The sequence below is a fragment of the Nerophis lumbriciformis genome, linkage group LG07 (genome assembly GCF_033978685.3).
Source record: "Nerophis lumbriciformis linkage group LG07, RoL_Nlum_v2.1, whole genome shotgun sequence".
Taxonomy (NCBI): Eukaryota; Metazoa; Chordata; class Actinopteri; order Syngnathiformes; family Syngnathidae; genus Nerophis; species Nerophis lumbriciformis.
Genome location: NC_084554.2, coordinates 50,380,001 through 50,404,447, shown reverse-complemented (window position 1 = coordinate 50,404,447; position 24,447 = coordinate 50,380,001). Strand labels below are relative to the sequence as shown.

At 34.0% G+C, this 24,447-nt stretch overlaps 2 protein-coding genes across 2 annotated transcripts in view; both read right to left on the bottom strand.

Annotated features, from left to right (window-relative positions):
- The window catches only part of cry-dash (cryptochrome DASH), a 29,685-nt gene extending 22,474 nt beyond the window's left edge, over window positions 1-7,211 (bottom strand). The window contains exons 1-4 of the mRNA XM_061964899.2: window positions 7,031-7,211; window positions 3,719-3,891; window positions 1,236-1,329; window positions 1,020-1,150 (exon numbers count right to left, since the gene is read on the bottom strand). Coding sequence (XP_061820883.1) covers window positions 1,020-1,150; window positions 1,236-1,329; window positions 3,719-3,891; window positions 7,031-7,093 — 461 coding nt within the window. The 5' untranslated portion in view covers window positions 7,094-7,211. The remainder of the gene's footprint in view (window positions 1-1,019; window positions 1,151-1,235; window positions 1,330-3,718; window positions 3,892-7,030) is intronic.
- Window positions 7,212-13,375: 6,164 nt separating this feature from the next.
- Window positions 13,376-24,447, bottom strand: part of map3k22 (mitogen-activated protein kinase kinase kinase 22) — a 93,906-nt gene continuing 82,834 nt past the window's right edge. Inside the window, exons 12-18 of the mRNA XM_061964891.2 lie at window positions 23,471-23,542; window positions 21,320-21,454; window positions 19,351-19,499; window positions 19,158-19,289; window positions 16,542-16,671; window positions 14,688-14,865; window positions 13,376-14,618 (exon numbers count right to left, since the gene is read on the bottom strand). Of these exons, the coding sequence (XP_061820875.1) occupies window positions 14,390-14,618; window positions 14,688-14,865; window positions 16,542-16,671; window positions 19,158-19,289; window positions 19,351-19,499; window positions 21,320-21,454; window positions 23,471-23,542 (1,025 nt within the window). The 3' untranslated portion in view covers window positions 13,376-14,389. The remainder of the gene's footprint in view (window positions 14,619-14,687; window positions 14,866-16,541; window positions 16,672-19,157; window positions 19,290-19,350; window positions 19,500-21,319; window positions 21,455-23,470; window positions 23,543-24,447) is intronic.

The window sequence follows — 24,447 nt, the reverse complement described above, 5'->3', positions numbered from 1 at the left end:
AACATAAAAACTATAAAATGTTAACATAAAAACTATAAATCATTAAGAAAACTATAAAATGTTAACATTAAAACTAAAATGTTAACATAAAAACTATAAAATGTTAATAAAAAAACTATAAAACTATAATAAGATAACTATTAATACGTTAACTTAAAAACTATAAAATGTTAATAACATTAAACTACAAAATGTTAACATAAAAACTATAAAATGTTAACAAAAAAACTATAAATCGTTAAGAAAACTAAAATGTTAACATAAAAACTATAAAATGTTAACATAAAAACTATAAAATGTTAATAAAAAAACTATAAAACTATAAGATAACTATTAAAACGTTAACTTAAAAACTATAAAATGTTAATAACATTAAACTACAAAATGTTAACATAAAAACTATAAAATGTTAACATAAAAACTATAAATCAGTAAGAAAACTATAAAATGTTAACATTAAAACTAAAATGTTAATATAAAAACTATAAATTGTTAAGAAACCTATAAAATGTTAACAAAAAAACTAAAATGTTAATATAAAAACTATAAATCGTTAAGAAAACTATAAAACGTTAACATAAAAACTATAAAATATCAACATAAAAACTACAAAACGTTAATAAAAAACTCTAATAAAATAACTATTAAAACGTTAACATAGAAACTATAAAATGTTATCATAAAAACTATAAAATGTTAATAACATTAAAGTACAAAATGTTAACATAAAAACTATAAAACGTTAAGAAAACTCTAAAACATTAATAACATAACTATACAACGTTAACAAAAACAAAACTAAAATGTATAACAAAACTATAAAACGTTAACATAAAAACTATAAAATGTCAATAACTATAATAGAGAAAAATGTAGCACAAGTGAATGTTTGACTAGTCCAACAAAGTATTGTAGGATAACTTCAGAAGAATGTGAGTGTTATTTTATTGATATGTGTTCATGTTTCATGTGAGAGGGTTATTATGAAGGATGACATCATCATCTTGTCACTGCCTCACCTGGTGATGTGCTGGAAGGGAAGGTCGTCCAGGTGGTAGAGCGTGGACCCCCAGCAGGTGTGCACTTTCACCTTCATGCCGGCGCACACCTCCTTCACGCCTTTCTCCACCGCCAGCTCCTCGGACGTCACCTGCCACGCTCCAAAAAAGACGCATGACGTCACAAAGGGTCCAAAAAGTTGGACTTTCAACGCTGGACTAGGAGAGAGGGACAACCTCCTGCTGGAAAACCACAGCGCTGACCGAGCCCAGCTGCTGGATGAGCTCAGACACCACTTCCTCTGGCTTGCCCCGTCTCACCACCAGGTTGCTGTCTCACACACACACACACACACACTTGTTAGCAGCATGCCAGGCAAGCTGCATCCTGGGTAGAAGGATAGGAACCATTCCTATGGCTGAAGCTTGTCGCCATGGGAACAGCAATGTTGACATGTTGACAACAACAAAAGTTCCATACGAGCACATGATCCAGTCACACCTGCACTAATGTACTCTTTTTGGAACAACACCACTGGAGATGACCTGTTTGGTATCACAACTACATCAGCAGATACATGATATACATTTAGGATACCAGTATTTAGTATTAAAACACATCGAAATAGAGTAGGGGAATAGTAATAAGCAGCAGTTTGTCCTGCACGAGAAATGAGAGCCAAATTATTTTAAAATCATCCTCCGTCCGCAACACTCGCAGCGTGGGCTCATTAAAGGAGCGCCACGAGTTTCATGATCAATCAAATAACGCGACAGGGACGACAGAAAAAATATCTCTGACAAATATTCCAAACTTTGTGTAAACATCTCGACTAATATGAGTAGGGATGATGTTTGATAAGAAATTATCGAGTTCGAGCCCATTATCGAACCAATTCCTTATCGATTCTCTTATCGAATCCAGATAAGTTGTTGTATATGGAAAAAAACACAATATTGGGTTTAACAAAAGCTCACTTTTATTTTATAAGAAAAAAATAAAATAAAATAAATAAATAAATATTGACTGTTACCCCCCTAAAAAATAAAATAAATAAATATTGACTGTTGTTACCCAAAGTATATCATGCGGGATTTTTCAGAAAAATAAATATATACAGTAACACAAAAACAACCTGTCTCTGTGATCACTATAGGTGTATAAATAATAATATAGTGTTAAATAAAATCAGTCCATTGGGCACAAAACTGAAAATAATACAGCTCTCCAAAAAGTGCACTTCTGCTGCTATTGGAACATACTAACTATTTTTTTTTTTTTTTTTTTTTGTGTGATGTGTAATGTCTAGTGTTTCAATGTACGGCAGTGACAATGAATTTCCCCAAGGGGACCAATAAATCTAATCTAATCTAATCTAACAAACAATCCAAGACATCTAATAAAGTTCCAAAGCAGATTAATCCATTTAGGCTCTTTATTGTTGTTGATCTTGTTTTGTCTTTTCCTATCTTTACTCTTGTTTTGCACTGGACTGTTATTTTTATTTTTTTTTAAACTGAAATACACACAATGACAAATGTATAAGCTATGTGATTCAACTAACATACTGAAATGTAACACACAATATGTAAATATTAGCTTCACACAAATATACAGTACTATCATCAAACAAATACTTCTGAGTGTTGAAACTATTTCGAGGGTGGAAATACACGACTGGCAGCCATTTTGAGCCCTCAAAACATCCATAGAAACATTGCACAAAAATCGTTTTTCAATTAACATATTACTAGCAAATTTAACCACTTTCCACCTTAATATTGAGTTACATAAACAAGTTAAACAGTTTACTTACAGACTTATCTTTTCCAAGGCTTGTAAGAGCTAACACAACTTGTCTACTTCTCAATTGTCTCATGAACTTAACTGACGTCGCCAACACGGAAGTGCCCAAACTAATGATGCGTAGTATTTTCATATCGCCACAAGGTGTCAGTAAGTGTCTACACTCAAATGGGCATAACATTGCCCATTTGGGATTCGTTCCCAGGGATTCAAATAAAGAACCAACTCTTTTTCTTTACAATAGTGGCCTCGATAACGGGAACCGGTTCTCAAAAAAAGGATTTGAGTCCATGGAATCGGTTCTTTTCTTATCGAACAACCGGGAGAATCGGTTTCGAACATTATCCCTGAATATGAGATGGTTATATAAGTCAAGAAGAGCAGGCAGCAGCTCACACATTCTCATACTTTCTGTAACATCCAAAAATGTCTCAACGAAAATCTACGTGAAGGATCCCATAAATGTTTTTATTTCAATGCTGACAATATTTAAATGCATTAAATCCATAAAGTGTTATAAAATGGAGTAGATGAGTTATTGTGATGTAGAGAAGTGACATTTTATTTTGAAATAAAATATTAATGCTCCTCTTAGACACACGTAAGAAAGGTGTTTGATGATAATTTAAACACAACATCAAACATTATGGTGCCACCTTTCTTAAAAAATAATGTTTAAAAAAACAACTTGTCCAGGTGTTCACTGACATATAATATTAATATTTAAATTACTTTTATTGTAAATTAATATCGGTTATCAGCCTCCTTGACTACTAATAATAGGTATCGTATCGGTCCTAATAAAAAACGTATGGGTGGAAGTTTAAAAATGCAAAATGCAGGTCGATCCTTGAACAAAAGTGAAAAATAAACACGAAATAGTAAAAGATGTTGAAGATAAAGTGTTTATTACCTTCCCTTGTTGACCAAGGTCTTCCTCAGGTCTTGGATACTTTCCAACAAGAAGCGCAGGCGGAAAGGTCCGGTCTTTGGCAGCTTGAAGTTGTGCGTCCCCACATAATGTCTGGGGTCAAAGCAGTACAGCGGCACCATGTGGTCGGCGTGTTTCTCAGCAAAGTGGAACAGCTGCAAACACAACATCTCATTTTTATTGTACTGTACACAATATACTCATGATTTTATTGTCCTAATATTCACTATATGAAGGAATAATACACAATATATTAAATATGATTTTATTGTACTATACACAATATATTCATGATTTTATTGTCCTAATATTCACTATATGAAGGAATAATACACAATATATTAAATATGATTTTATTGTACTATACACAATATATTCATGATTTTATTGTCCTAATATTCACTATATGAAGGAATAATACACAATATATTAAATATGATTTTATTGTACTATACACAATATATTCATGATTTTATTGTCCTAATATTCACTATATGAAGGAATAATACACAATATATTAAATATAATTTTATTGTACTATACACAATATATTCATGATTGTATTGTCCTAATATTCACTTTATGAAGGAATAATACACAATATATTCAAAATTATTTTATTGTACTATACACAATATATTCATAATTTTATTGTCCTAATATTCACTATATGAAGGAATAATACACAATATATTAAATATGATTTTATTGTACTATACACAATATATTCATGATTTTATTGTCCTAATATTCACTATATGAAGGAATAATACACAATATATTAAATATGATTTTATTGTACTATACACAATATATTCATGATTTTATTGTCCTAATATTCACTATATGAAGGAATAATACACAATATATTCAAAATTATTTTATTGTACTATACATTGTATAAGGGAATATTTTATTGTAATACACAATATATTAATGATTTTATTGTCCTAATATTCACTATATGAAGGAATAATACACAATATATTAAACATGATTTTATTGTGCTATACACAATATATTCATGATTGTATTGTCCTAATATTCACTATATAAAGGAATATTTTGTTGTAATACACAATATATTATTGTCCTATACATTGTATAAGGTAATATCTTATTGTAATACACAATATATTAATGATTTTATTGTCCTAATATTCACTATATGTAGGAATATTTTATTGCAATACACAATATATTAAAGATGATTTTATTGTACTATACATTATATATGGGAATATTTTATTGTAATACACAATATATTAAAGGTGATTTTATTGTACTATACACAATATATTAAAGATGATGTTATTGTCCTAGTAAACATTATATAAAAGGAATATTTTGTTGTTATACACAATAAATTAAAGATGATTTTATTGTCCTAGTATACACAAAATAAGGGAATATTGTATTGTAATACACAGTATATTAAAGATTATTTTATTGTGCTATACACAATATATTAAAGATGATGTTATTGTCCTAGTAAACACTATATAAATTAATATTTTGTTGTAATAAACAATAAATTAAAGATGATTTTATTGTCGTAGTATACACACAATTAGGGAATATTTTATTGTAATACACAATATATTAAATATGATTGTATTGTACTATACATTATATAAGGGAACATTTTATTGTAATACACAATATATTAAATATGATTGTATTGTACTATACATTATATAAGGGAATATTTTATTGTACTGTACAATATATTAGGAATAATTTTATTGTACTATACAATATACTCCGAAATATTTTATTGTACTATACAATATATTCCGGAACATTTGATTGTATTATACAACACATTTCAGAATATTTCATTGTACTAAACAATACATTAAGGAATATTTTATTGTACTATACGATATATTAGGGAATATCTTATTGTACTATACAATATATTACAGAATATTTTTTTGTACTATACAATATAATACAATCAAGATTTTACTGTACTATACAATATATTAAGGGGTATTTTTTTTATTGTATTAAGGATTTTTTTATTGTACTATAAATATATTAAAATGTATTTTATTGTACTATACATTATATTATGGAATATTTTATTGTACTATACAATATATTATGGAATATTATATTGGATTATACAATATATTATAGAATGTTATTGTACTATACAAAATATTATGGAATGTTATTGTACTACACAATATATTATGGAATATTTGATTGTATATTAAAATATATTGAGAATTATTTCAAATTCAAATACAAATCGATTAATGGTTGCAGCCCTTGTCGGCTCACAACAGCACACTTGTTGACATACATGACATACATTTTGAGGGACAACAAGAAGTGAAAATAACAATTCAAGATAAACAATGTTAAGTGCTTACTTACCACAAACAGTCAGTGTTTATACTTTAACTGCCTTCACAGGAAATGTACAATTTATTGTGAAAGTCTATACCGGAAGCTCCTGTTTATGTTTCGCTGGAATTCGAGCGCCACACGAACCTGACAACGATGATGATATTGTAACGTCTAAGGACGGGAATGTCAAAGAATGGAGATAAATGATTTAATGACATTCACAACAACATTTTACAGTTATTCTACCACAACCAGACACAGCGGAAATGTGTCCTCTGAAAAACCGTCAGGCAGGAACTCTCTACACCTACACTTAGGTTCCGTGAGTGAATTATGAAAACCCACTACAATGTAAACGAATTGAAAGTTACGAAATTATTCAAGACAATGTGACAAAAATGTCTGGTTTAACTTAACATAAAAAAAGTGTTGTTTTAGTAGCGCCTAAGCAATTAATATTGTAATAATACAGCCACACAACGACTCTTACTTCCTATCAACAACGTCACTTCCCTATCTCTCCCCGGAAGTCCCGCCCCCAGCCCGAATGAACGGCCCGAAATAGTTTTGTTGTGAAAGACAACGCCGGAAGTTCCAGTGTTATTAAGTTGAATTTCGCTCGTGATGATGTACACAGCGCAAAGAGGCGAAAGATACGTAAAGCAGTAATAAAACTTGTCGTTTATACCTTCAACATAACTAACGCATTTCGAGCTCAGCGTTAATAGTTTTATTCTGAAAGACCATGCCGGAAATACCAACTGCTAAATTAGCTAAAGCTAGCTGCGCTAAACTAGTTTAATGGCAATTATGTAAACAAAACAACGAAACAGTCTGGATAAATGTCACTAAAACGTTGCAAAATGCTCATTCAAACACCCCCGTGTGGTCAAATAGTGACAGTTTAAGTCCGGGGCTGAAATCGGATCTTACCTCGTTGTCGTGCAGTCTTAAGTCGTTCCTTAGTAAACAAATAATAGTCCGCGAAGCCGACATGATTTTTCTTTTCTTTTCTTGTGTCAGAGTCCAAAAACAACCCTTTTCATCTCCGTCAGAGGCAGCAGCAGCTTCTTCTTCTTCTTCTGCTCGGTGCCTTGCTCAGAGGCTGAGGCAGTCACGTCACGTGGTCAAACTCCTTACCAAACAGCCATTTCATAAGAGGCGGGGTTTTTTTCTTTGTATAACTTTAAAAAAAAATCCTAATTTATGAGTTTCGAGTGGCTCAATAAACAAATAATTATTACAATTATTATTATTACCAAATGACATTTGAGGAAATGTTTATATTTATTTTATTTTGAGTGTAGATGGATGTCATTATAAATGTGTCCTGTAGGGGTCAACCAAAAAAAAAAGGATTCTTCTTCATCCTGATTCTAAATCGAGCTCTGACGGCCTCAAATGGACTCAGCAGCTCCGCCTGTCGTCGTAAAGTGAGAACTACAGGTGCTCGGAGTGCAAGTTTGTTTTATTTTACTGCCAAATGTTTTAACTTGAAGAAATAAATGTTTTTACACTTGCCAATTGTTTTTTAATGTATTTTTTGGTTGCAAATTTTTTTTTATTGAAAGTTTATTTTTACCAGCAAACCTTTTTTTAATTAAAGTAAATAATAATTTACTTGCAATTTTTTTAAATTCAAGAAAAAAAAAATTGACAAATTGGGTTTTTAAATAAATATTTTATAATACTGTTTTTTTTATTAAAGTAAATTTTTTTTTTTTTTTTTATGAAAGAAAATTGTTTTACTTGCAAATCGTTTTTTAATGAAGCAAAATTGCTGTTTTACTTGCCAACTGTTTTTTAATTAAATACATTTAGTTGTTTTTTTTACTTGCAAATCGTTTTTTTTTGTTGAAAGTTTATTTTTACTAGCAAATCTTTTTTTAATTAAAGTAAATAATTTACTGGCATTTTTTTTAATTGAAGAAAAAAAATGTAACCTGCAAATTGTTTTTTAAATTAAATATGTTCTTATACTGTTTTTTTGATTAAAGTAAATATATATTTTTTTATGAAACAATTTTTTTACTTGCAAATCGTTTTTTTTAATTAAGCAAAATTGCTACTTTACTTGCCGATTGTTTTTTAATTAAATACATTTAGGTTTTGTTTTTTTTACTTGTGAATCGTTTTTTTATTGATAGTTTATTTTTACTAGCAAATCTCTATTTAATTAAAGTAAATAATAATTGACTTGCATTTTTTTTTAAATTCAAAGAAAAAAAATTTAACCTGCAAATTGTTTTTTTAATTAAATATTTTCTAATACTGTTTTTTTTTTAATTGAAGTAAATGTTTTTTTAATGAAAGAAAATTATTTTACTTGCAAATCGTTTTTTTAATTAAGCAAAATTGCTATTTTACTTGCCAATTGTTTTTTAATTAAATACATTTAGGTTTTTTTTAATGAAATTGTTTTTTTTACTAGAAAATCAGTTTTTAATTGAAGTAAATAATTGTCTTGCATTTTTTTTTTATTAAAAAAAAAAAAACCTTGCAAATTGTTTTTTTAATTAAATGAAAGGAAACTTTCTTACCTGCAAAACATTTTTTTAATTGAAAAAAAAAAAGGTTTTACTTGCAAGTCGTTTTTTTTAATCAAGCAAAATTGCTATTTTACTTGCAAATAGTTTTTTAATTGAAGTAAATATTTTTGTTTTTAATTGCAAAACCTTTATTAATTAAAGAAAACATTTTTTACTTGCAAATATTTTTTAATAAAAAAAATTTACTTGTTTTCTTTAATTGAGAAAAAGTGTTTTTTTAAATAAATATTTTTTAATACTTGCAAATGTTTTTTGGATTAAAGTGTTCCCAATCAACCCCAGGTGAACAGGGGTTAGTGCATCTGCCTCACAATACGAAGGTTTCGGGTTCGATCCTGGGCTCAGGATCTTTCTGTGTGGAGTTGGCATGTTCTCCCCGTGACTGCGTGGGTTTCCTCCTACTTACGAATCCTTTTTTGATTTAAAAAAAAATAAAACATTTTTTACTTGAAAATATTTTTTTAATTAAAGATAAAAAAAATTACTTGCAAATTGACTTTTTTTAATTAAAGAAAAGTGTTTTTTTTAACTTGCGAATGTTTTATTTTAATTGAGGAAAATTGTTATTTTACATGCAAAATGTATTTATAATTAAATTTTTTTTTTTTTTACTTGTGAATGTTTTTTAATTAAAGATACTTTTTTTTTTTTATTACTTGTGAAACAATACTTGTGTGTCTATGGAGTTTATAAATATTATGACAAATAATACATTGCGAGAATGGTTGTTTTTTTTGCTTCTTTTCCTACACACACCATGCATTTATTTTTTAAATATTGTACAAAGATGGAGAGTATTTTTTAGTAGTAAAAAAAATAAAAAATAATCAGGGGCGGTCACGGAGAAGGTAGAATAAAAATAAACGTAGCTTCTTCCTGCTCCTTTTCATCATGTGTATTGCTGGTTTTTTGGAGGGAATACAAAGACGAGCCAGGTGGGGAAAGGGACTTGGACCTTTGATTTATTAAGTTAAATGTACAAAAGAATACAGTTTGAATTGTGGTGACAAATTCAAAGCCTTTGGAGCGTTTCAAAAAAGGAATAAAGGTCATAGAAAAGTGCATAACAATGTGTATTTACAGTATATTCATATATATTTGTTTCATATAAAAGAAGTTGTTTTTACAAGAAGTAAGGCACAGACCAGGGCCAAATAAAAAGATTTGATCATTTTTGTCCAAAGTGTCACAGGCAGAGAGATGTGATCGACACTTTTGTCCTCCGTTTTGTCTCAGCAACACAACAACAACACAACATTGCATCGGAAGCTGCCATGTAGAGGAAGAAGAAAAAGGAAAGTACAAACCCCAAAAACCAGTGAAGTTGTCACGTTGTGTAAATGGTAAATAAAAACAGAATACAACAAATCCTTTTCAACTTATAGGCTAATTGCAATTCCTATTGCAAGGTATTTAGGGATTTCACCATCTACGACCATTTATCAACAACACCCAGAAACGCCTCCGGCTTTGCTGGGCCTGAGCTCATCTAAGATGGACTGATGCAAAGTGTGAAAGTGTTCTGTGGTCTGACGAGTCCACATTTCAAATTGTTTTTGGAAACTGTGGACCATCCGGATTGTTCTAGGCGCAAAGTGTAAAAGGCAGCATGTGTGATGGTATGGGGGTGTATTAGTGGCCAAGACATGGGTAACTTACACATCTGTGAAGGCACCATTAATGCTGAAAGGTACATACAGGTTTTGGAGTAACATATTTTGCCATCCAAGCAACGTTACCATGGACGCCCCTGCTTATTTCAGCAAGACGATGCCAAGCCACGTGTTTCAACACTCTTCATAAGAAAAGAGTGCGGGTACTAGACTGGCCTGCCTGTAGTCCAGACCTGTCTCGCACTGAAAAGGATTTGCAAATCATTCTATTCTGTTTTTATTTACCAGTTACACAACGTGACAACACAACTGCTTTTGGGGTTTTGTAGTAATACTGTAAATAAAAACAAGCTGAATGTGATTCTTACACATTCTCTTCTTTGGCCAGCAGCTGCAATGGACATGAACACACACACACACACACACACACACACACACACACACACACACACACTTGCTTTATTGACACACACAAATGACACATTCTATTGTGTCATTGACACACACTATTGCGTCAATGACACACATAAAGGACACACACTATTGCGTCATTGACACACACTATTGCGTCAATCACACACATAAAGGACACACACTATTGTGTCATCAACACACACTATTGCGTCAATGACACACACGAAGGACACACACTATTGCGTCATTGACACACACTATTGCTTCAATGACACACATGAAGGACACACACTATTGCGTCAATGACACACATGAAGGACACACACTATTGCGTCAATGACACACACTATTGCGTCATTGAAACACACTATTGCGTCAATGACACACATGAAGACCACACACTATTGTGTCATTGACACACACACTCTTGCGTCAATGACACACATAGAGGACACACACTAATGCGTCATTGACACACACTACTGTGTCATTAACACACACTACTGTGTCATTAACACACACTATTGCTTCAATGACACACATTACTCTGTCATTAACACACACTATTGCGTCAATGACACACACTACTGTGTCATTAACACACACTATTGTGTCATCGACACACACTACTGTGTCATTAACACACTATTGCGTCAATGACACACACTACTGTGTCATTAACACACACTATTGTGTCATCGACACACACTACTGTGTCATTAACACACACTATTGCGTCAATGACACACACTACTGTGTCATTAACACACACTATTGCGTCAATGACACACACTACTGTGTCATTAACACACATTATTGCGTCAATGACACACACTCCTGTGTCATTAACACACACTATTGTGTCATGGACACACACTACTGTGTCATTAACACACACCATTGCGTCAATGACACACACTACTGTGTCATTAACACACACTATTGTGTCATGGACACACACTACTGTGTCATTAACACACACCATTGCGTCAATGACACACACTACTGTGTCATTAACACACACTATTGTGTCATCGACACACACTACTGTGTCATTAACACAAACTATTGTGTCAATGACACTACTGTGTCATTAACACACACTATTGTGTCATCGACACACACTACTGCGTCATTAACACACACCATTGCGTCAATGACACACATAAAGTACACACACTATTGTGTCAATGACACACATAAAGAACACACTCTATTGCGTCATTGACACACACTGTTGCGTCATATACACACACACAAAGGACACACACTATTGCGTCATTCACACACACTATTGCGTCAATGACACACACTACTGTGTCATTAACACACGCTATTGCATCATATACACACACAAAGGACACACACTATTGCATCATTCACACACACTATTGCATCATCGACACACACAAAGGACACACACTATTGCATCAATGACACACACTACTGTGTCATTAACACACATTATTGCGTCAATGACACACTACTGTGTCATTAACACACATTATTGCGTCAATGACACACACTACTGTGTCATTAACACACACTATTGCGTCAATGACACACACTACTGTGTCATTAACACGCGCTATTGCGTCAATGACACACACTATTGTGTCATTAACACACACTATTGTGTCATCGACACACACTACTGTGTCATTAACACACACCATTGCGTCAATGACACACATGAAGTACACACACTATTGTGTCATCGACACACACTATTGTGTCAATGACACACATAAAGAACACACTCTATTGCGTCATTGACACACACTGTTGCGTCATATACACACACAAAGGACACACACTATTGCGTCATTCACACACACTATTGCGTCAATGACACACACTACTGTGTCATTAACACACACTATTGTGTCAATGACACTACTGTGTCATTAACACACACTATTGTGTCATCGACACACACTACTGCGTCATTAACACACACCATTGCGTCAATGACACACCTAAAGTACACACACTATTGTGTCATCGACACACACTATTGTGTCAATGACACACATAAAGAACACACTCTATTGCGTCATTGACACACACTGTTGCGTCATATACACACACACAAAGGACACACACTATTGCGTCATTCACACACACTATTGCGTCAATGACACACACTACTGTGTCATTAACACACGCTATTGCATCATATACACACACAAAGGACACACACTATTGCGTCATTCACACACACTATTGCATCATCGACACACACAAAGGACACACACTATTGCATCAATGACACACACTACTGTGTCATTAACACACATTATTGCGTCAAAGACACACACTACTGTGTCATTAACACACACTATTGCGTCAATGACACACACTACTGTGTCATTAACACACGCTATTGCGTCATCGACACACACTACTGTGTCATTAACACACACTATTGTGTCATCGACACACACTACTGTGTCATTAACACACACCATTGCGTCAATGACACACATTAAGTACACACACTATTGTGTCAATGACACACATAAAGAACACACTCTATTGCGTCATTGACACACACTGTTGCGTCATATACACACACAAAGGACACACACTATTGGGTCATTCACACAAACTATTGCGTCAATGACACACACTACTGTGTCATTAACACACACTATTGTGTCATTAACACACACTATTGTGTCAATGACACTACTGTGTCATTAACACACACTATTGTGTCATCGACACACACTACTGCGTCATTAACATACACCATTGCGTCAATGACACACCTAAAGTACACACACTATTGTGTCATCGACACACACTATTGTGTCAATGACACACATAAAGAACACACTCTATTGCGTCATTGACACACACTGTTGCGTCATATACACACACACAAAGGACACACACTATTGCGTCATTCACACACACTATTGCGTCATCGACACACACAAAGGACACACACTATTGCGTCATGGCCACATGCTATTGCGTCATTGACACACTGTTGCGTCATATACACACACAAAGGACACACACTATTGCGTCATTCACACACACTATTGCGCCATCGGCACACACAAAGGACACACACTATTGCGTCATGGCCACATGCTATTGCGTCATTGACACACACTATTGCGTCATCGACACATACAAAGGACACGCACTATTGGTCATTGACTCACACTATTGCGTCATTGACACACACTATTGCGTCATGGCCACACTGTGGAGCGTGTATATAAAACGAGTATAAAATGAAGGTGATATAAAAAAGTGATTATTGATGACAAAGTGCAAAGTCAGCAACCATCAGGACGACGTTGGCGTACAAAAGTTGTCGTACAAAAGTTGTGGTAAGGCGTGTTGCTAAAAAGTGTGTGTAGGAAATAGAAAAAGGGCGTGGCTTGTAGTAGGAAATAGGAAAAGGGGCGTGGCTTGTAGTAGAAAATAGGAAAAGGGCGTGGCTTGTAGTAGGAATTAGGAAAAGGGCGTGGCTTGTCGTAGGAAATAGGAAAAGGGCGTGGCTTGTAGTAGGAAATAGAAAAAGGGGCGTGGCTTGTAGTAGGAAAAGGTTTACAGTACGAACAAAACTTCAAGAAGTCTTTTTTTTTGTCGAGTGGGAAAAGAAGGCCGCCAAAGTGCTTTCCCGCCATTCAGGCCACGCCCCCACACGTCACAGAGTCCACCCCGGCGGCCTGACCTGAGTCAGGTGGGCGGGGTCAGAAGCCGCCCTGCACAAAGGCGTGGGCCAGCAGGGCGTCGGCGGTGGGCCTCCACTTCTCCTCCACGAAGATCTGGCGCAGGAAGTCCCTGCAGGCGTCGGACACGCCCTCAGGGAGGGCGGGCTTGGTGGGCTGGGTGGCGATCTTAAAGATGGCCGCCATGGCCTCGTACTCGGCCCAGGGGGGCTTCTGGGTGAGCATCTCCACCACGGTGCACGCCACGCTCCTGTGGAGCACACGGGGGGAGGGGGGTCAGGCCAGGTGACGCCACCTACGGCGAGCGCGTGCTGCTTACCACACGTCCGCCTTGCGGCCGTATCCTTCGCCGTTGATGACTTCCGGACTCATCCAGTAGGGGGTGCCGGTCACAGACTTGATGCCGGTGCCAGACATGCAGATGGTCTGGATGCGCTTGCTGGCCCCGAAGTCTCCCAGCTTCACGTTCCCTGACGAGTCCCTCAGGATGTTGGCGCCTGGGACACACGCACAGGAGGGCAAAGGTCAACAGGAAGTTACATGAAAGTCACATGACCTCCGCCAGGAAGTCACATCACTTCCAAAAGGAAGTCACATGACCCCAACCAGGAAGCCACATGACTTCCACAAGGAAGTCACATGATCTCCGCCAAGAAGTCACATGACTTCCAACAGGAAGTCAAAAGTCGTCCACCAGGAAGTCACATGACTTCCACCAGGAAGTCACTTAACTTCCACCAGGAATTCACAAGGAAGTCACATGATCTCCACCAGGAAGTCACATGATCTCCACCAGGAAGTCACATGATCTCCACCAGGAAGTCACATGACTTCCAACAGGAAGTCAAATGACTCCCACCAGAACGTTACATGAAAGTCACATGACCTCCACCAGGAATTATATGTAATTATAGATGTATATATAATAATAATATACAATAATTATAGATGTATATATAATAATAATATACAATAATTATACATGTATAAATAATGATATACAATAATTATAGATGTATAAATAATAATATACAATAATTATAGATGTATAAATAATAATATACAATAACTATAGATGTATAAATAATAATAATATACAATAATTGTAATGTATAAATAATAATGTATAATAATTATAGATGTATAAATAATAATATACAATAATTATAGATGTATAAATAATAACATACAATAATCATAGATGTATAAATAATAATATACAATAATTATAGATGTATAAATAATAATATACAATAATTATAGATGTATAAATAATATTACTATACAATAACTATAGATGTATAAATAATAATATACAAAAATTATAGATGTATAAATAATAATATACAATAATTATAGATGCATAAATAATATACAATCATTATAGATGTATAAATAATACACAATAATTATGGATGTATAAATAATAATATACAATAATTATAGATGTATAAATAATATACAATAATTATAGATGTATAAATAATATACAATAATTATGGATCTATAAATAATAATATACAATAATTGTAGATGTATAAATAATGATATAAAATAATTATAGATGTATAAATAATATACAATAATTATAGATGTATAAATAATAATATACAATAATTATAGATGTATAACTAATAACATACAATAATTATGGATGTATAAATAATGATATACAATAATTATGGATGTATAAATATTAATATACAACAATTATAGATGTATAAATAATAATATACAATAATTATAGATGTATAAATAATAATAACATACAATAATTATAGATGCATAAATAATATTACTATACAATAATTATAGATGTATAAATAATAATATACAATAATTATAGATGTATAAATAATAATAACATACAATAATTATAGATGTATAAATAATATTACTATACAATAATTATAGATGTATAAATAATAATATACAATAATTATAGATGGTTAGTAAATATGATTGACTGCTTTAAATCTTCCAGCTGCTTCAACTTTGTCCTCCTCTAGTCGGCCATCTTGCTTCCAACAAACTTTGTGTTAGCGCCTTCAAGGAAGTTTGAGAGCTGACGTATTGCACAAGGAGTCCGAGTGGAAAATACAACTGAGTGGAGTGACTAAAACACTGGTGACTTTCCCACACATTACAGCAAATGAAGGCCAGATGAGGGTACCTTTGATGTCTCTGTGCACGATCATGTTGCTGTGCAGGTAGGACACACCTTGCAGGATCTGACGACTGTACCTCCTGCTCACCTTCTCTGTCAGCGCCCCGTACGCCTTCAGCTGGTCCTTGATGGAGCCCTGAGGACCACAACACCAGATCTTCAACTGCCTTCACGACGTTTAGAGACACCAACACTACTTTGCTTGGAGCATGTTTCCATGGCCACAGACAGTAGTGTGATCATAAAAAATATCAATGTAATCATTGTGGTATCGATTATGTACGCCTCTTGAACTTGGTATCGTTACAGTCAATGTCTGTGTGGATCCACCCATTTGTTTACATTGAGGAGCGCTAGCTATTGTATCCTCCTACGGTGTGTAGTGAAGCATGTTTAGCTATTCCTCGTCCTTTATTTGTCGCGAGGATTAGACATCTAGAAGTAGCTAAAACACTGTGGAGGTACGTTAGCCCCTGTTTTATTTTACTGCCAAAAGTTTTAACTTGAAGAAACATGTTTTTGCACTTGCCAATTGTTTTTTAATTAAAGTAAATAATTTACTAGCATTTTTCTTTTAATTCAAGAAAACATTTTTTTAACCTGCAATAGTTTTTTTTATTAGTTTTTTTTTAATACTTGCAAATGGTTTTCTGATTAAAGTAAATATCTTTTTTAACTCGCAATTTTTTTAATGAAATACTTTTTTTTTTTTATTAAACTTTTTTACTTGCAAAACAATTTTTTATTTGAAAAAAACAACAACACTGTTTTACTTGCAAATCGTTTTGTTTTTTAAGCAAAAACATGTTTTACTTGCAAATATTTTTTTAACTAAAGATTTTTTTTTTTACTTGCAAATTTACTTTTTTAATTAAAGAAAATGTTTTTTTGGCTGATACTACGTCCTGCAGGGATGATACTTCTTCATTTGTCGCCATGGAGGCGAGGATTAGTCATCTAGAAGTAGCTAAACACTGTGGAGGTACGTTAGCCACTGTTTTATTTTACTGCCAAAAGTTTTAACTTGAAGAAACATGTTTTTACACTTGCCAATTGTTTTTTAATTAAATACATTTGAGTTGGGTTTTTTTGACTTGTGAATCGGTTTTTTTATGGTTTTTTGATTAAAGTAAATATTTTATTTAACTTGCAATTTTTTAAAATTAAATATATATATATTTTTTATTATTCAAAGAAAAACTTTTTGACTGTCAAAACATTTGTTTTATTGAAGAAAAAACTTATTTTTATACTTGCAAATAGCAAAAAAAATGTTTTAACTTGTGAATCCTTTTTTTAATTAAAGAAACAAATGTTTTACTTGGAAATGTATTTTAATTAAAGATAAAATTGTTTTATGAATCATTTTTTTAAATGAAAGTAAATAAAATGACTTGCAATTTTTTGGAATTCAAGAATTTTTTTGCAAATATTGTTTTTATGAAAGTTTATTTTTATGATAAAATATTTTTTCAAATTAAAGTAAATATTAATTTAGTTGCAATTTTTTTTAAATTCAAGAAAAATATTTTTTACTTGCAAATTATTTTTAATTAAAAACAATTGTAATACTTGTAAATGTTTTTTGATTAAAGTAAATATTTTTTTTAACTTTCATTTTTTGTAGTAAATACATATATTTTTTTCATTATTTAAAGACATTTTTTTTTTACCCGCAAAACATTTTTTTAATTGAAGAAAAAAATATAGTTTTACTTGCAAATCGTTTTTTTAATCAAGCAAAATTGCTATTTTACTTGCAAATATTTTTTTAATTGAAGTAAAACATTTTTTACTTGCAAATATTTTTTTTATGAAAGTTTATTTTTATGAGCAAATATATATTTTTTAATTAAAGTAAATAATAATTTAGTTGCAATTTTTTTTTAATTCAAGAAAAACCTTTTTTACTCGCAAATTGTTATTTTAATTAAAAAAAATTGTAATACTTGCAAATGGTTTTTTGATTAAAGTAAATATTTTTTTAAATTTAAATTTTTATTTATAAAAATACATCTTTTTTAAAAAGTATTTAAAGAAAACATTTTTTACTTGCAAATAATTTTTAATTAAAAACAATTGTAATACTTGTATATGTTTTTTAACTTGCATTTTTTGTATTAAATATATATATTTTTTCATTATTTAAAGACATTTTTTTTTTACCCGCAAAACATTTTTTTAATTGAAGAAAAAAATATAGTTTTACTTGCAAATCGTTTTTTTTAATCAAGCAAAATTGCTATTTTACTTGCAAATATTTCTTTAATTGAGGTAAAACATTTTTTACTTGCAAATATTTTTTTTATGAAAGTTTATTTTTATGAGCAAATTTTTTTTTTAATTAAAGTAAATAATAATTTAGTTGCAATTTTTCTAAAAATTCAAGAAAAAACTTTTTTTCTCGCAAATTGTTATTTTAATTTAAAAAATTGTAGTACTTGCAAATGGTTTTTTGATTAAAGTAAATATTCTTTTTAATTTTAAATTTTTATTTATAAAAATATATATATTTTTTTAATTATTTAAAGAAAATATTTTTTACCTGCAAAACCTTTTTTTAATTGAAGAAAAAAAACAGTTGGTATCACTATCGGCCCTGTATTGGTGAGAAGTACGCACCCCGGGCATGAACTCCACAAAGATGGTGAGCTTCCTGTGGTCCAGGTCCCGCAGACAACCGTAGTACTGGACGATGCGCTCGTGGCGAAGGTTCTTCAGCAGCTGGATCTCGCACTCCAGAGCGTTGACTTCCTGCACGCAAAGGCGTCAGGATGCCGCGCACCACCACACCTGCCGTTTATTTCACGCTCACCTTGCTGGTTTCCTGGCAGTCGGGGTCAAAGGGCACCTGCTTGGCGGCCAGCTCGCGGCCCGTGTCGGCGTCGTAGCACAGGTAGACCTCCCCGAAGGCGCCGCGGCCCAACAGCTTGCCTTGCCGCCAGTTGACCGGCGCTCGCGGCGCTGCCGGCACAAGATGATGGACTGCATCATTCACAGTATCGCCACAAATAATTCATACTTGACGCAGAAAATGTTATTGAGTGGCGTGTGAGATAATTGTGGACTATTTACATTTCTTTTTCTGCCACTTCTGGTATCGTTGTTGAGTCCTACAAAGTGTTTGTACTGCAAGTATTGTACTTTTTGACATGCATCTTAGTCACCAACACTCATCAGTAGAGCTGTATCAATCACATATTGATATCAATGCCTTATCAAAAGACAAGTATGGGAATGAAATGTGCGATACAAGCGGTCCTACAGCGTGTTTACTTGCGTGTGATATCATGTGTGGTACAAGCGGTCCTGCAGCGTGTTTACTTGCGTGTGATATCATGTGCGATACAAGCGGTCCTGCTGCGTGTTTACTTTGGTGTGATATCATGTGCGATAAAAGCGGTCCTGCGGTGTTATTACTTTTGTGTGATATCATGTGCGATACAAGCGGTCCTGCAGCTGTGCGATACAAGCGGTCCTGCAGCGTGTTTACTTGTGTCTGATGTCATGTGCGATACAAGCAGTCCTGCAGCGTGTTTACTTGTGTGAGATATCATGTGCGATACAAGCGGTCCTGCAGCGTGTTTACTTGTGTGTGATATCATGTGCGATGCAAGCGGTCCTGCAGCGTGTTTACTTGTGTGTGATATTATGTGCGATGCAAGCGGTCCTGCAGCGTGTTTACTTGTGTGATGTCATGTGCGATACAAGCGGTCCTGCAGGGTGATTACTTTTGTGTGATATCATGAGCGATACAAGCAGTCCTGCAGCGTGTTTGCTTGTGTGTGATATCATGTGCGATACAAGCAGTCCTGCAGCGTGTTTACTTGTGTCTGATGTCATGTGCGATACAAGCAGTCCTGCAGCGTGTTTACTTGTGTGAGATATCATGTGCGATACAAGCGGTCCTGCTGCGTGTTTACTTTGGTGTGATATCATGTGCGATAAAAGCGGTCCTGCGGTGTTATTACTTTTGTGTGATATCATGTGCGATACAAGCGGTCCTGCAGCTGTGCGATACAAGCGGTCCTGCAGCATGTTTACTTGTGTGTGATATCATGTGCGATGCAAGCGGTCCTGCAGCGTGTTTACTTGTGTGTGATATCATGTGCAAAGCAAGCCGTCCTGCAGCGTGTTTACTTGTGTGTGATGTCATGTGCGATACAAGCGGTCCTGCAGGGTCATTACTTTTGTGTGATATCGTGTGCGATACAAGCGGTCCTGCAGCGTGTTTACTTGTGTGTGATGTCATGTGCGATACAAGCGGTCCTGCAGCGTGTTTACTTGTGTGAGATATCATGTGCGATACAAGCGATCCTGCTGCGTGTTTATTTGTGTGTGATATCATGTGCGATGCAAGTGGTCCTGCTTCGTGTTTATTTGTGTGATATCATGTGCGATGCAAGCGGTCCTGCTGCGTGTTTATTTGTGTGTGATATCATGTGCGATGCAAGCGGTCCTGCAGCGTGTTTACTTGTGTGTGATATTATGTGCGATGCAAGCGGTCCTGCAGCGTGTTTACTTGTGTGATGTCATGTGCGATACAAGCGGTCCTGCAGGGTGATTACTTTTGTGTGATATCATGAGCGATACAAGCAGTCCTGCATCGTGTTTACTTGTGTATATTGCATTTTGGAGTTCTTTTCGAAAAAAAAATGTAAAGGTGGTGCACTACATGGCCGCAGCCAGCAGAGGCGCTGTTGATTCAGGCAGAGCATAAACAGGCAGACCGGGGGAAATAGGAGTTGAGAACGTGTAAAATAGGAGGTAGGAGAAAGACTCACATTTGGCCGTGCCGCGCTGGCGCAGCTCGCTGTACTGCAAGGTGCTGTCTCCGTTGTAGCTGCGCGTGCGGCTGGAAGGAACCAGCTGGAACAGGTTTTCCTGCGGCATGAAGCTGCGCGGAAGTGTCCTGCGACCTGCCAGAAAAAAAACCAACCTTTTTTTAAAAACATTTTTATTTTATTTATTTATTTATTTATTTATTTTTAGTTTATTTTATTTTAGTTTAATTATTATTATTATTATTATTTTTTTTTTTTTAATTTATTTTTTTTACGAGCGCACTGCACATTTTGTGAGGGCTTGACGCTTCTAGCCTGAGTGCCCTGCTTCCTGTCTGACAGGAAGCTCTTCAGCTTTAGCACAAGGAAATGTAAATCATTGCTAAGCCAAGGTTAGCCTCTCTCAGGCAAACTAACTTTTTTTTTAAAACAGGTGTGTCCGCAGCTCATTTTTCAACGGCCCACGGCACAATCGTTAGCTTATTTGCAGCTACACACCTTGATGTCAAATATTTTGCGACTTAAAGATTAGCATGCTAGCTTTTTTAAAAGCTAATTTTGTAGGGATGCACCTCAGTCGTCTTTTGGTACTTGGCGCATGCTATCATTTTAAACCAATCTTTCAGGTACCCGACTCAGAGTAACATAATTTGGTCCTTGACGCATGTTACAGATAGCATTGTAGCATGCTAACATCAACATGCTAACTTTTTAAAAAAAAAATTTTTTAGATAATTAAACAGGTCTACAACTTTGTGTCAGGCATTTTGGTATTTTAACTGTAAGCATGGTATTGTTAGCATAGTAGTGTTAGCATGCTAGCTTTTTTCTTTTTAGCAAATTTTTTTGTTACTGTAAGTTCCGAAATATAAGTCGCTACTTTTTTCCTACAATTTGCGCCCTGCGGCTTATAAACCGGTAAGGCAAATTTATATATATATATACATACACACATATAAATACATATATATATATATATATATATATATATATATATATATATGTATATGTATATATATATATATATATGTATATGTATATATATATGTATATGTATTGTATTGGTATTACATTTATTGGTATTACATTATTTATTGGTATTACATATTGGTATTGTATTAATACAATACAGTATGTATTGTATTGTATATGTATATGTATATATATATGTAAATGTATATATATATATGTATATGTATATATATATACATATGTATATGTATATGTATATGTATGTATATGTATATATATATACATATGTATATGTATATGTATGTATATGTATATATGTATATGTATATATATATATATGTTACTGTATATATATATATATATATATATATATATATATATATATATATCCAATATATATATATATATATATATATATATATATATATACATATACATACATATATATATATATATATATATTTTTTTAAATGCCTTGAACAGGAAGTAAAGCCGTCCATAGCGTTTCTACTCGTACGGATTCTTCATTTATCGCTCCAAGCGACGTTTGTAAGTTTTACAATATAACTAAAACAATTCTTACTCGCTAAACCATCCCATGTGTGATGTCTGTAGGAGTGTCTTCATGCATATTTGTACGTGCTATTGTAATGGACTGAAGCTAGCGTCGTTAGCATTAGCTAAAAATGCTTCACTTTCACAAATTCCTCAGTAAATTCACCAAAACGTCACCGTGGAGTTATTGAGTCTGTTTAGCTGATTGGAGAGCTAGCTTGCGCAGCTAGTGGGTCCATGACCAGGACTTCTGTTTTGTTTGATCAGCCGTTTTACTGCCCTGTCACAGACACTGTCTGGAAACAATTAAAGTATGTAAATAAACATTTACAGGATATTTCTGTGTAAATAACTTATTTTACAACGTTTATATATATGCGACGAATATATGAAAACATATTTTTTCTGTTAAAATTTAGTGGGCGTGGCTTATAGTCCAGAATATGCTAGCTGTTAGCATTTCCGTCCGACTTCAGCATTCACACAAATGTTCTAGCCAAATTGCAGTTTGTAGTTCCTTGAAAAAAAAAAAAAAGTACATATTGCAATGATTTTGAAGGCACAAACTGCTTGATTGACAGGCTCTGAGAAGGTTTGAAACCATCAACAAACTTTGTCACTCACGATCTCCGTAGTCTTTGCTCCGACTGGGCAGCTGCAGCTGGCGGGGGAAAGTTCCTCCCTTCCCGTGGCGTCCTAATGGGAGGACACATAGGCGCTGAGTTCGCTCCACATAAAACATCACAAAGTTCGCCGTCCGTGTCGGGAAAGAAACGGACGCCAGGGTGAGGTCGGAGCAGGTCATGTGATGCTAGCTTAGCATTAGCGCTGCTGAGCCCAGAGGAGCAGTAACTGAAGGCAGGTGGGGACGAGTGCTGACGCACGCACGCACGCAAGCACACACATGCACACTCACACACACGCACACACACACACAATAGAGAGCAATTGGAAGCAGCTGTTTAGTCAGACGACTCTGTGTGGCCGTCTCCATGGCAACGGGAGTTGTATTTAGTGTTTGTCTGGGCACAGAATGGAGAGGAAAAATGGCCTCAGCAGCGACTGATAAACAAATACTGGAAAGGGCTTTACATTAGTGTGTGTGTGTGTGTGTGTGTGTGTGTTACTGTACACTGATGTGTGTGTGTGTGTTACTGTACACTGATGTGTGTCTGTGTGGTAAGTCTGTTACTGTACACTTGTGTGTGTGTGTCACTGTACACTGATGTGTGTGTGTGTGGTAAGTGTGTGTGTGTACGTGTGTGTGTTAATGTACACTGATGTGTGTCTGTGTGTTACTGTACACTGATGTGTGTCTGTGTGGTAAGTCTGTTATTGTACACTGATGTGTGTGTGTTACTGTACACTGATGTGTGTATGTGTGGAAAGTCTGTTATTGTACACTGATGTGTGTGTGTTACTGTACACTGATGTGTGTATGTGTGGTAAGTCTGTTATTGTACACTGATGTGTGTGTGTTACTGTACACTGATGTGTGTCTGTGTGGTAAGTGTGTTACTGTACACTGATGTGTGTGTGTTACTGTGCACTGATGTGTGTCTGTGTGGTAAGAGTGTTACTGTACACTCGTGTGTGTGTGT